The following is a 13,738-nucleotide window of genomic DNA, read 5'->3' on the forward strand; positions in this document are numbered from 1 at the left end:
AGACAACCAGGTGAGGGGAGTTCCTTACTAAGACCTAGACAACCAGGTGAGGGGAGTTCTTAACTGAGACCTAGACAACCAGGTGAGGGGAGTTCCTTACTAAGACCTAGACAACCAGGTGAGGGGAGTTCTTAACTAAGACCTAGACAACCAGGTGAAGGGAGTTCCTTACTAATCAGTGACCTTAATTCATCGATCAAGTACAAGGGAGGAGTGATAACCAGCAGACACTCAGCCCTCCGTGGAATGTGTTTGACACGTGATGGAGATTATTTAATGTAATGTAAATATACACTCAGTAGCCAGTTTATTAGGTACACCACTTCATTCACAAAAATGGTTGGCTCCTACAGTCTCGTGGCCGTGGCTTGCTATATAAAACACTCAGACAGGCATCAAGGCATTCAGTTACTGTTCGATTGAACGTTCTCAGAAACGGCCAGCCTCCTGGGCTTTTCACGCGGTGTCTAGGGTTTACAAAGAATGGTGTGACAAACGAAAATAATCCAGTTAGCGGCAGTCCTGTGGGCGAAAACAGCTTGTTGATGAGAGAGGTTGAAGGAGGCGGGCCACAAACAGTCAAATAATGGCACAGTACAACATTGGTGTGCAGAATGGCATCTCGGAATGCACAACTCATCAGTCCTTGTCACGCAAGGGCTATTGCAGCAGACGACCACACCGGGTTCCACTCCCATCAGCTAAAAACAAGAAGAAGCGGCTCCAGTGGGCACAAGATCACCAACACTGGACAATTGAGGAGTGGAAAAAGATCGCCTGGTCCGACCAATCCCGGTTTCTGTCAGGATTTGGCATAAGGAGCATGAGTCCATGGCCTCATCCTGCCTGGTGTTAACGATAGAGGTTGGTGGTGAAATAATGTGGGGTATGTTTTCCTGGCACACGTTAGGTCCCTTGATACCAATTGAGCAACTTAGGAACACCACACCTTGTATAATCCATTCCCTGAAGAATTCAGGCTGTTCTGGAGGCAAAGGGGGGGTCTGACCCAGTACTATATGGGTGTACCTAATGAACTGTCCACTGAGTGTATAATGTAGAAGTAGTTGCTTTTCTATTGTAGTGTTCATAATAATTATTTTCATGGTTAAGAGGTAGAACAGGACTCTTATTGAAAAATGTAAGTGATTGTAAGTGTTGTGCCATCGAATCAGTGCCATGGGTTCAATGCTAAGCAGTGGTAATTGATGGTGTTCAATGCCAAGCAGTGTTAATTGATATGTTGTTCAATGCTAGGCAGTGTTGATGTATATGTTGTTCAATGCTAAGCAGTGTTAATGTATATGTTGTTCAATGCTAAGCAGTGTTAATGTATTTGTTGTTCAATGCTAAGCAGTGGTAATTGATATGTTGTTCAATACTAAGCTATGTTAATTTCTATGTTGTTCAATGCATGTATTGGTTGTGGCTTTATGCATGAAGAAGATGCCTTGGTCCCTCCTTATGTTCTTGGCTTGGTCCCTCCTTGTGTTCTTAGGCTGGTGGCTCAGACGTGGAGCGTACCAAGAAGAAAAGACGGGGAGATCGTTACTCAGTGCAGACGTCACTTATTGTGGCTGCCCTGAAAAAGATGCTCCCCATCGGCCTCAACATGTGCTCCCCTGCTGATCAGGAGCTTATCAACCTGGCCAAGATACGATACTCTTTGGTAGTCTGCCCTCGGCTGTCTTAAATAACTCTGCCGTAGTATGACTAGTTGTTTGTGCCAGACCCATAGGGCTGTATATCCAGACACAGAAATAGTTCCAAAATAAATGTTAAACAACATTTTTCTTCCAGAGGGACACGGATGAGGAAGTAAGAGAGTTTTTGCAAAACAACCTGCATCTTCAAGGCAAGGTAAGATGGACTGGGTTGGTGCAGTAAAGTGATACGTGGTGAAGTCCTGTGGTGTTCCTCCGGCTGCACTGTGTGTTCTTCCGGCTGCAGTGTGTGTTCCTCCGGCTGCAGTGTGTGTTCCTCCGGCTGCAGTGTGTGTTCCTCCGGCTGCAGTGAGTGTGACTCTGGCTGCAGTGTGTGTTCTTCCGGCTGCAGTGTGTGTTCCTCCGGCTGCAGTGTGTGTTCCTCCGGCTGCAGTGAGTGTTCTTCCGGCTGCAGTGTGTGTTCCTCCGGCTGCAGTGTGTGTTCTTCCGGCTGCAGTGTGTGTTCCTCCGGCTGCAGTGTGTGTTCTTCCGGCTGCAGTGTGTGTTCCTCCGGCTGCAGTGTGTGTTCCTCCGGCTGCAGTGTGTGTTCTTCCGGCTGCAGTGTGTGTTCCTCCGGCTGCAGTGTGTGTTCTTCCGGCTGCAGTGTGTGTTCCTCCGGCTGCAGTGACTGTGCCTCCGGCTGCAGTGTGTGTTCCTCCGGCTGCACTGTGTGTTCCTCCGGCTGCAGTGTGTGTTCCTCCGGCTGCAGTGTGTGTTCCTCCGGCTGCAGTGTGTGTTCCTCCGGCTGCAGTGTGTGTTCCTCCGGCTGCAGTGAGTGTTCCTCCGGCTGCAGTGTGTGTTCCTCCGGCTGCAGTGAGTGTGACTCCGGCTGCAGTGTGTGTTCTTCCGGCTGCAGTGTGTGTTCTTCCGGCTGCAGTGTGTGTTCCTCCGGCTGCAGTGTGTGTTCCTCCGGCTGCAGTGTGTGTTCTTCCGGCTGCAGTGTGTGTTCCTCCGGCTGCAGTGTGTGTTCCTCCGGCTGCAGTGAGTGTGACTCCGGCTGCAGTGTGTGTTCCTCCGGCTGCAGTGTGTGTTCCTCCGGCTGCAGTGACTGTGCCTCCGGCTGCAGTGTGTGTTCCTCCGGCTGCACTGTGTGTTCCTCCGGCTGCAGTGTGTTCCTCCGGCTGCAGTGTGTGTTCTTCCGGCTGCAGTGTGTGTTCCTCCGGCTGCAGTGTGTGCTCCTCCGGCTGCAGTGTGTGTTCCTCCGGCTGCAGTGAGTGTTCCTCCGGCTGCAGTGTGTGTTCCTCCGGCTGCAGTGAGTGTGACTCCGGCTGCAGTGTGTGTTCCTTCGGCTGCAGTGTGTGTTCCTCCGGCTGCAGTGTGTGTTCCTCCGGCTGCAGTAAGTGTTCCTCCGGCTGCAGTGTGTGTTCCTCCGGCTGCAGTGAGTGTGACTCCGGCTGCAGTGTGTGTTCTTCCGGCTGCAGTGTGTGTTCCTCCGGCTGCAGTGTGTGTTCCTCCGGCTGCAGTGTGTGTTCTTCCGGCTGCAGTGTGTGTTCCTCCGGCTGCAGTGTGTGTTCCTCCGGCTGCAGTGTGTGTTCTTCCGGCTGCAGTGTGTGTTCCTCCGGCTGCAGTGTGTGTTCCTCCGGCTGCAGTGAGTGTGACTCCGGCTGCAGTGTGTGTTCCTCCGGCTGCAGTGTGTGTTCCTCCGGCTGCAGTGACTGTGCCTCCGGCTGCAGTGTGTGTTCCTCCGGCTGCACTGTGTGTTCCTCCGGCTGCAGTGTGTTCCTCCGGCTGCAGTGTGTGTTCCTCCGGCTGCAGTGTGTGTTCCTCCGGCTGCAGTGTGTGTTCCTCCGGCTGCAGTGAGTGTTCCTCCGGCTGCACTGTGTGTTCCTCCGGCTGCAGTGAGTGTTCCTCCGGCTGCAGTGTGTGTTCCTTCGGCTGCAGTGTGTGTTCCTCCGGCTGCAGTGTGTTCCTCCGGCTGCAGTGTGTGTTCTTCCGGCTGCAGTGTGTGTTCCTCCGGCTGCAGTGTGTGTTCCTCCGGCTGCACTGAGTGTTCCTCCGGCTGCAGTGTGTGTTCCTCCGGCTGCAGTGTGCGTTCCTCTAGCTGCAGTGTGTTGTGTTCAGGTGGAGAACCCGTCCATGCGCTGGCAGATGTCCCTGTATAAGGAGATGGCAGGGAAGGCTGAGGATGCTGACGCTCCAGAGAAAGTGGTGAAGAGGGTGCAGGAGGTGTCAGCTGTTCTCTATCACATTGAGGTGGTGAGTAGAGTAGTATACCCAGTACTTCAATACTACAACATCAATATAATCCTACAGTATCCCTATAGTCCTACTTCACACACATGGCATGATGTCAGTGGTGCCGTTTCTCTCAATTATCTCATCTCACTTAGACGGAGCACCCCTTCAAATCCAAAAAGATGGTGTGGCACAAACTGCTCTCCAAGCAGAGACGCAAGGCTGTGGTAGCCTGCTTTAGGATGACTCCACTCTACAACCTACCCAGGTTAGAGACGCTACTACAGTCTTGTATTTACATTTGAGTAATCTAGCAGACGCTCTTATCCAGAGCGATTTACAGAAGCAATTAGGGTTAAGCGCCTTGCTCAAATGCACATCGACAGATTTTTCACCTAGTCTGCTCGGAGATTAGAACCAGCGACTTTTCTGTTACTGGTCCAACATTCTAAAATGCTAGGCTACCTGCCGCCCCATTCAAACATATGCAGTAAGTAACACACAGCCACAAGTACAATACAGACACTAACATGGTTTTCTGTCTGCCTCACAGGCATAGAGCTTCCAATATGTTCCTGGAAGGATACAAACGCAACTGGATCCATACTGAGGGCTACTCCTTTGAGGACAGAATGATAGACGACTTGTCTGTAAGCTCTGCATGCTTGACTCACCTTTTAAGGATTTCAGGACCTGCGAGTTTCCTCCTATAGTTTCACTCCCACATCTCTTTCTCAAACACAGAAAGCCATGGAGCAGGAAGAAGAGGAAGAGACGGAGACCAAGCCAGATCCCCTTCACCAACTCATTTTGCATTTCAGCCGTACCGCTCTCACAGAAAAGAGGTGGGACTCTCCTTTTCTCCCTCAAGCATGTTAGTTGAGCAGCTTTTGGATTGAATTCAACACTAAATACGCATCTCCACCTTTTGACATGTTGCCTAAGCCTCTGTTTCTTCTCATCGTTACAGTAAACTTGATACAGATTACCTATATATGGCATACGCTGATATTATGGCAAAGGTAAGTTTTACGATGTAACATTTTAGCATGTTATTGTTATTTGTATATGAATGTATTTAAAGTATATAATTTATTTTTACCTTGTCTGTGTGTGTTGTAGAGCTGCCACATTGGTGAGGAGGACGAAGGGAGAGAGGAGGTGGAGGAAGGGGCTGAGGATGAGATGTCCCTTGAGGTGCGACAGACAGAACTGGTATGGGGCGGCCAGGGGCAGGGGAGCAGGGAGACACTGGAGCGGTAGCTCTCAACGCATCGAGTGACCACATCATCCACTGCACATCAGCCTGCAACCACATCTCTCTGTTCTCTATCGCTCTTCTCTCTCTCTGTCTCCTCTCTTCTCTCTCCTCTCTCATCCCTCTTTTGTCTCTTCTATCTGTTCCTTTATATGTGTGTTGCTTCCTCCTAAATGTTATCTGTTTGTCACTTGTTCTCCTTCTTTGTGTTTTGCTTCACTCCAAGTGTTTCTGGATTGTACCTGACTGTTGTGGTTAACATCGCGGTTAACATTCTGTAGATGTTGCATGACTCACAAAGTGGTTGGAAAATACAACTTATCTAGACCATACAAAATCATGTGGACCATCCTAAAGCATTGACCTATCTGCTAAGCACAAAGTTCTACTGATGAGTATTCCTTCAATTTGGCAGGCAGAATGTGTTTACATGGGTCAAATACTGTTGTCAATCATATAATGGCTCCTCTATTATTTTGGACAGAAATACATCTAATCATTTTCATAGTTTGTATGAACACCTTCCTAATATTGAGTTGCACACCTTTTTGCCCTCAGAACAGCCTCAATTCGCCGGGGGATGGACTCTACAAAGTGTCGAAAGCGTTCTACAGGGATGCTGGCCCATGTTGACTCCAATGCTTCCCACAGTTGTCAAGTTCACTGGATGTCCTTTGGGTGGTGGACCATTCTTGATACACACGGGAAACTGTTGAGCGTGAAAATTCCAGCAGCGTTGCAGTTCTTGACACATTCAAACCGCTGTGCCTGGCACCTACTACCATACCCCGTTCAAAGGCACTTAAATCCTCTGAATGACACACATACACAATCCATGTCTCAATTGTCTCAAGGCTGAAAAATCCTTCTTTAACCTGTCCTTTCCCTTCATCTACATTGATTGAAGTGGATTTAACAAGTGACATCAATAAGGAATCATAGCTTTCATCTGGATTCACCTGGTCAGTCTATGTCATAGAAAGAGCAGGTATTCCTAATGTTTTGTCCACTCAGTGTATATACCGGTATTTTTTCCATATGTACAGTGGGGCAAAAAAGTATTTAGTCAGCCACCAATTGTGCAAGTTCTCCCACTTAAAAAGATGAGAGAGGCCTGTAATTTTCATCATAGGTACACTTCAACTATGATAGACAAAATGAGTAAAGAAAATCCAGAAAATCACATTGTAGGATTTTTAACGAATTTATTTGCAAATTATGGTGGAAAATAAGTATTTGGTCACCTACAAACAAGCAAGATTTCTGGCTCTCACAGACCTGTAACTTCTTCTTTAAGAGGCTCCTCTGTCCTCCACTCGTTACCTGTATTAATGGCACCTGTTTGAACTTGTTATCAGTATAAAAGACACCTGTCCACAACCTCAAACAGTCACACTCCAAACTCCACTATGGCCAAGACCAAAGAGCTGTCAAAGGACACCAGTAACAAAATTGTAGACCTGCACCAAGCTGGGAAGACTGAATCTGCAATAGGTAAGCAGCTTGGTTTGAAGAAATCAACTGTGGGAGCAATTATTAGGAAATGGAAGACATACAAGACCACTGATAATCTCCCTCGATCTGGGGCTCCACGCAAAATCTCACCCCGTGGGGTCAAAATTATCACAAGAACGGTGAGCAAAAATCCCAGAACCACACGGGGGGACCTAGTGAATGACCTGCAGAGAGCTGGGACCAAAGTAACAAAGCCTATCATCAGTAACACACTACGCCGCCAGGGACTCAAATCCTGCAGTGCCAGACGTGTCCCCCTGCTTAAGCCAGTACATGTCCAGGCCCGTCTGAAGTTTGCTAGAGAGCATTTGGATGATCCAGAAGAAGATTGGGAGAATGTCATATGGTCAGATGAAACCAAAATAGAACTTTTTGGTAAAAACTCAACTCGTCGTGTTTGGAGGACAAAGAATGCTGAGTTGCATCCAAAGAACACCATACCTACTGTGAAGCATGGGGGTGGAAACATCATGCTTTGGGGCTGTTTTTCTGCAAAGGGACCAGGACGACTGATCCGTGTAAAGGAAAGAATGAATGGGGCCATGTATCGTGAGATTTTGAGTGAAAACCTCCTTCCATCAGCAAGGGCATTGAAGATGAAACGTGGCTGGGTCTTTCAGCATGACAATGATCCCAAACACACCGCCCGGGCAACAAAGGAGTGGCTTCGTAAGAAGCATTTCAAGGTCCTGGAGTGGCCTAGCCAGTCTCCAGATCTCAACCCCATAGAAAATCTTTGGAGGGAGTTGAAAGTCCGTGTCGCCCAGCAACAGCCCCAAAACATCACTGCTCTAGAGGAGATCTGCATGGAGGAATGGTCCAAAATACCAGCAACAGTGTGTGAAAACCTTGTGAAGACTTACAGAAAACGTTTGACCTCTGTCATTGCCAACAAAGGGTATATTAGATAAACTTTTGTTATTGACCAAATACTTATTTTCCACCATAATTTGCAAATAAATTCATTAAAAATCCTACTTTTTTTTTTCATTTTGTCTGTCATAGTTGAAGTGTACCTATGATGAAAATTACTGGCATCTCTCATCTTTTTAAGTGGGAGAACTTGCACAATTGGTGGCTGACTAAATACTTTTTTGCCCCACTGTATGTAAGTGGTATATTTGGACGAATAGGAATTACTCCTGCATCTGTAAATTGTTACCTTTAGAGTGTAGGAGGCCATTAGCCATGATGTTGGCTACATGTGTACTACCACACATTGTCCCAAGTCTAGTCTATCACTGCCAGCTCATACCACCATACCCCACCTATGGTCTTTCATGTAGATTCAGATGGAATCTCTAACAGAACTGATCCTGTCTGTTTCTCAGATTGTAACCAACTACTGACCCTTTGACTGAACTCTGACCCCCCATCTGTGTCAGTTCCATGTTCTCTTACTGCTCTCCCACTTACTCTGGCGTAACACGTTCATCTCTAATAACTGAGTTTTACTAATCAATGCTGTTCCCTTCCATACTCACTTAGCGTATTGACCAATAGACTACAGTGAAAGCCTGTCTACTCTCCCAGACACCTAGACTGACACATACAGTAAGAATATGTGTAAGAAGAGTTCCAGCAACAACACATTCACTGATAGACATACTGTATACTACACCTGATAGAGGGCTTATCCAAACACACCTCTTGTTTCCATTGGATTGGAAACTCTCCATAAGTAATGTCAAGTACATCTGCACCATGCTTACTGGGTAGACCATAATCAGGCATACGCGGGTGGGTGGGTGGATCTTTGGGTGGGTTAGGAGAGTGGGATGCTTGTGGGAACTGATTAAATATGTATTTGTATTACTTTTGTTTTAATTAAGTCTTAGTTGAAAAGAAAATGTTGGTTAAAATATCAAATCTTGTTAGTTTTTATACCTTCTATATACTTAATTGCATTACATTGCACTTGTCAAAATGTTGCAAGCTTACACTACAAATGTGTAAGTGCTTTTTAAAATAAAAATGTCATAACATTTATTTGAGCAGAACTGCTCCACTCTGAGGGCTGTGTAAAGTTCAATATGTGATATAAGACACCAAGGGGGACACTGTGGTTATTCAATAGATCCTGTATGGTTCTTTGCAACGGCTAGCACTGCAGCATGCAAGGCCATCAGGGCTGTTTGCTGTAGTCTAACATTTGCTCCAGTAGTAGTAGTGTAACGACTCCATGACTAATTAACTGGGGAGAGAGAATGGGTGAGAGAGAGAAACAGATAGGTGGAATGAAAGTAATGAAATGTGTGGAAAACGAGTCAAAAAGCAGATAAAGCATGCAGGTTTGAATGAGTTTATCCCTATACAATGAGAGGAAAAGGACAGCTAAGAAATGGAGATGGAGAGTAGAAACTGAGAATGAGAAACTATTTCAATTTTAGATATATGGTACAGGTCAAAAGTTTAGACAGACCTACTCATTCCAGGGTTTTTCTTTATTTTTACTATTTTCTACATTGTAGAATAATAGTGAAGACATCCAAACTATGAAATAACACATATGGAATCATGTAGTAACCAAAAAAGTGTTAAACAAATGTATTTATTTTTTATTTAACTACAGTAGGCCTTTAGTTAAAAACAAATTAGCGGTTTAAGGCACTGCATCTCAGTCCTTGAGTCGTCACTACAGACACCCTGGTTCGATTCCAGGCTGTATCACAACCGGCCATGATTGGGAGTCTCATAGGACGGCGCACAATTGGCCCAGCGTCATCCGGGTTTGAGCGGTGTAGGCCGCCATGGTAAATAAGAATTTGTTCTTAACTGACTTGCCTCGTTAAATAAAGGTTAGATCAAATTTTAATATATATTTGCCTTGATGACACCTTTGCACACTCTTGGCATTCTCTCAACCAGCTTCATAAGGTAGTCACCTGGAATGCATTTCAATTAAGGAAAAGTGAAGGAAAAGCATCCAACAAGTGCTCAGCATATGTGGGAATTCATTCAAGACTGTTGGAAAAGCATTCCAGGTGACTACCTCATGAAGCTGGTTGAGAAAATGCGGCTACTGTGAAGAATCTAAAATATATTTCGATTTGTTTAACACTTTTTTGCTTACTACACGATTCCTTATGTGTTATCTCATAGTTTGATGTTTTCCTTATTTTTCTACAATGTAGAAAATAGTAAAAATAAAGAAAAACTTTTCAATGAGTAGGTGTGTCCGAACTTTGACTGGCATTGTATATGAAGCATTTAAAACTATAGGCCTACACTATTAAAACAAAGTTTAGGGCAGCAAATCAGTGGAGCTTAGAGAGAAGGTCTATACAGCTAGGTACTAGCTGTGTGACTGTCACTTGTTCTCCTTCTTTGTGTGACCATCAGGACACAGTCACAGCATCTGTGTCCATCACAGGAAAAAGAGATGGAGAAACAGAGACTTCTGTACCAGCAGTCCCGTCTCCATAACCGTGGGGCGGCTGAGATGGTGCTGCAGATGATCAGTGCTTGCAAAGGTACTTCCCCAACCCATGCAGTTACACCAAGGATCCCCAATTACATTCAACTGTGGGACGATTTCTCCTTGAGAGGATGGTCAGGGGGCCGGAACATAATTTAGTTATAAATCATTTGTACACTTCAAATTGACCACAAGAATCCCAAACAGATATAGTATTTAACAAAAACATAATCATTTCAAACCTTGATTACATTGGGATACGATCAAAAATGGCTCTCTATTTATGCGTAGGAATACTTAGAAACAGATTTCCTAAATTAAAATCACATTGAGGCTTATTTTTTAAATAAATAAAATAATTTGGCCTGCGGACCGCCTAATGGAGAACCCTGCAGTACTACAAGTCGATGTCTCTCCATCACAGTGCATGTATTTGAAGGGTACCTGTCGTGGTCGACACATATCAAAGACATTATTCATACCCGTCATCTAGAATGGTAAAGAGTACTTTTCTCTGCATCTAGGTGAGACTGGCTGCATGGTGTCCTCCACCCTTAAACTGGGCATCTCCATCCTAAACAGTGGTAACGTTGAGGTTCAACAGGTAAGTGTCCTCTCAGTGGGCTGTCCATCTGACCTGAGGATATAGTAGTAATTGACTGGTCTCACTGTCTGTTTGCAGAAAATGCTTGAGTACTTGAAGGACAAGAAGGATGTTGGCTTCTTTTTGAGTGTCCAGGCTCTAATGCAGACATGCAGGTTTGTCTTCACCCCTGAATTATTCATAAAGGACAGTACCAGTCAAAAGTTTGGATACACCTACTCATTCCAAAAAGTTCTGGGACACTGTAAAGCCCATGGAGAATAAGAGCACCTCCTCCCTGCCCACTGCACTGAGGCTAGGAAACACTGTCACCACCGATAAATCTATGATAATCGGTAATTTCAATAAGCATTTTTCTACGACTGGCCATGCTTGCCACCTGGCTACACCCTACCCTGGCCAACAGCTCTGCACCACCTGTAGCAACTTGCACAAGCCCCCCCCCCCCCCCCCGCTTCTCCTTCACCCAAATCCAGACATGTTCTGAAAGAGCTCCAAAATCTGGACCCCTACAAATCAGCTGGGCAAGACAATCTGGACCCTCTCTTTCTAAAATGATCTGCCGAAATTGTTGCAACCCCTATTACTAGCCTGTTCAACCTCTCTTTCGTATCATCTGAGATACGCGGTCATCCCCCGCGGTCATCCCCCTCTTCAAAGGGGGAGACACTCTAGCCCAAAACTGTTATAGACCTATATCCATCCTGCCCTGCTTATCTAAAATCTGGTGTTTTGCAGGTACTATTTAATGAAGCTGCCAGTTGAGGACTTGTGAGGCGTCTGTTTCTCAAACTAGACACTCTAATTGTACTTGTCCTCTTGCTCATTTGTACACTGGGGCCTCCCACTCCTCTTTCTATTCTGGTTAGGGCCAGATTGCGCTGTTCTGTGAAGGGAGTAGTACACAGTGTTGTACGAGATCTTCAGTTTCTTGGAAATTTTGTTTCATGGAATAGCCTTCATTTCTCAGAACAAGAATAGACTGAAGAGTTTCAGAAGAAAGTTCTTTGTTTCTGGCCATTTTGAGCCTGTAATTGAACCCACAAATGCTAATGCTCCAGATACTCAACTAGTCAAAAGAAGGCCAGTTTTATTACTTCTTTAATTAGCACAACAGTTTTCAGCTGTACTAACATAATTGCGAAAGGGTTTTCTATTGATCAATTAGCCTTTTAAAATGATAAACTTGGATTAGCTAACACAACGTGCCATTTGAACACAGGAGTGATGGTTGCTGATAATGGGCTTCTGTACGCCTATGTAGATATTCCATAAAAAATCTGCCGTTTCCAGCTACAATAGTCATTTACAACATTAACAATGTCTACACTGTATTTCTGATCAATTTGATGTTATTTTAATGGACAAAAAGTGTGCTTTTCTTTCAAAAACAAGGACATTTCTAAGTGACCCCAAACTTTTGTACAGTAGTGTATATAAATGGAAAATGGAGCCAACAGCTTATGAAGTTTGATAAAAGTTGACTGTATGTTGTTTTTCATGGCAGTGTCCTGGACCTGAATGCCTTTGAGAGACAGAACAAGGCAGAGGGTCTGGGCATGGTGTCGGAGGAGGGAACAAGTAAGTCTTTAAAGCTCTGACTGTACTGGACACTGGTACACCAACTTTGTACCACCTTACACCATCTTTGCATCCATGTCCTGCCAAGATAATCACACACGCATGTGCAGTATCAGGGCCTATGGTCACTGAGTGGGAGTTCCTCCACTTCATTCCTCTTTTTTTTTCTCAGTATTAGTAACATCCATCAACTCTGCTGTCCAATAATGATTGGGTGATTCATGTGTTGATATGACTGTAATTTTGTCAGCGCTAACGCCTTATCAGTTGGTAATTTGAATATACATGGTGTCTTTTTAGTACTGTATTTTGACTTGCTAATATTTTGTGTTTACATTCAATGTTAATTTGTAAAATATTTTGTAAGTGTAGAATTATTTTTAACTAATTCTTAGTTTAAAACTCCTAAGTGTTCTACTGTTGTCCATCAACTCACTGGCGCTCTCTTTCCCTACCTTGGCATCATCGCATCCCTCCCTCCCCTATCCTCTCTTCCCATTCCCTCCTTTGCTGGTCCTCAGACATGAAGTCAGAACGGGGTAAATGATACCTCTGTCCCTCTGTTTATCTACTTTTTCTCTTTCTCTTGCCCTCCCTGTTCCCTCTTCCTGTCTCTTCATTTTCTTTAGCTCTTAATTATCTTGTGTTGTGGGGCCCACCTTTATTCAATTTCACACTCAAGGAGTTTATGAAATAACCTTTCAGTCATGTCAAGTAATGCCAATTCCATTGTTTCTCGGGTATATACTGTACATTTCTGTATTCATAGTAAACTTATTAAACTCTCAAAGAGTAATGTGCCCTAACAACAGACAATGACTGAAAAGCGTTTTTTCCCATTGAGTGGCTAACCACAGATCTACTGAAACTCAGAAGCTCACCACTATTGCAATCAGAATTCCTGAGCACGGAATTAGCTCAATATCTGGATCTATGTATCTCTCATATTAATCCTCAGTGTTTGTAACTCTGGGCCTGTATCCACAAAGCGTCTCAGAGTAGGATTGCTGATCTAGGATCTGTCCATATACAGTGCATTTGGAAAGTATTCAGACCCCTTGACTTTTTCCACATTTTGTTATGTTCAGCCTTATTCTAAAATTGATTCAATAGTTTTTTCCCCTGATCAATCTACACACAATACCTCATAATGACAAAGCAAAAACAGGTTTTTAGAAATGTTTGCAAATGTATAACAAAAAAAAGAATGGTGTTCAGACCCTGAACGACCCAGTCATACACAGAATCTTGTTTCTAATGGTCTGAGAGTCCAAGCGGGCTGTCATGCCTTTTAATGAGGAGTGGCTTCCGTCTAGCCACTCTACCAGAAAGGCCTGATTGGTGGAGTGCTGCGGAGATGGTTGTCCTTCTGGAAGGTTCTCCCATCTCCACAGAGGAACTCTGGAGCTCTGTCAGAGTGACCATCGAGTTCTTGGTCACCTCCCTGACCAAGGCCCTTCTCCCCCGATTGCTCAGTTTGGCCA

The 13,738-nt window shown here is 44.9% G+C and overlaps 1 protein-coding gene across 1 annotated transcript in view; it reads left to right on the forward strand.

The window, feature by feature from the left end:
- Positions 1–13,738, forward strand: part of LOC139551877 (ryanodine receptor 1-like) — a 65,973-nt gene that overhangs the window by 35,348 nt on the left and 16,887 nt on the right. Inside the window, exons 50-62 of the mRNA XM_071363224.1 lie at positions 1,499–1,669; positions 1,801–1,860; positions 3,765–3,899; positions 4,034–4,146; positions 4,432–4,528; positions 4,623–4,723; positions 4,849–4,900; positions 5,001–5,093; positions 10,025–10,124; positions 10,594–10,673; positions 10,752–10,828; positions 12,181–12,254; positions 12,776–12,793. Of these exons, the coding sequence (XP_071219325.1) occupies positions 1,499–1,669; positions 1,801–1,860; positions 3,765–3,899; positions 4,034–4,146; positions 4,432–4,528; positions 4,623–4,723; positions 4,849–4,900; positions 5,001–5,093; positions 10,025–10,124; positions 10,594–10,673; positions 10,752–10,828; positions 12,181–12,254; positions 12,776–12,793 (1,171 nt within the window). The remainder of the gene's footprint in view (positions 1–1,498; positions 1,670–1,800; positions 1,861–3,764; positions 3,900–4,033; positions 4,147–4,431; positions 4,529–4,622; positions 4,724–4,848; positions 4,901–5,000; positions 5,094–10,024; positions 10,125–10,593; positions 10,674–10,751; positions 10,829–12,180; positions 12,255–12,775; positions 12,794–13,738) is intronic.

The sequence above is a fragment of the Salvelinus alpinus genome, chromosome 24 (assembly GCF_045679555.1).
Source record: "Salvelinus alpinus chromosome 24, SLU_Salpinus.1, whole genome shotgun sequence".
In the NCBI taxonomy this organism is placed as follows: Eukaryota; Metazoa; Chordata; class Actinopteri; order Salmoniformes; family Salmonidae; genus Salvelinus; species Salvelinus alpinus.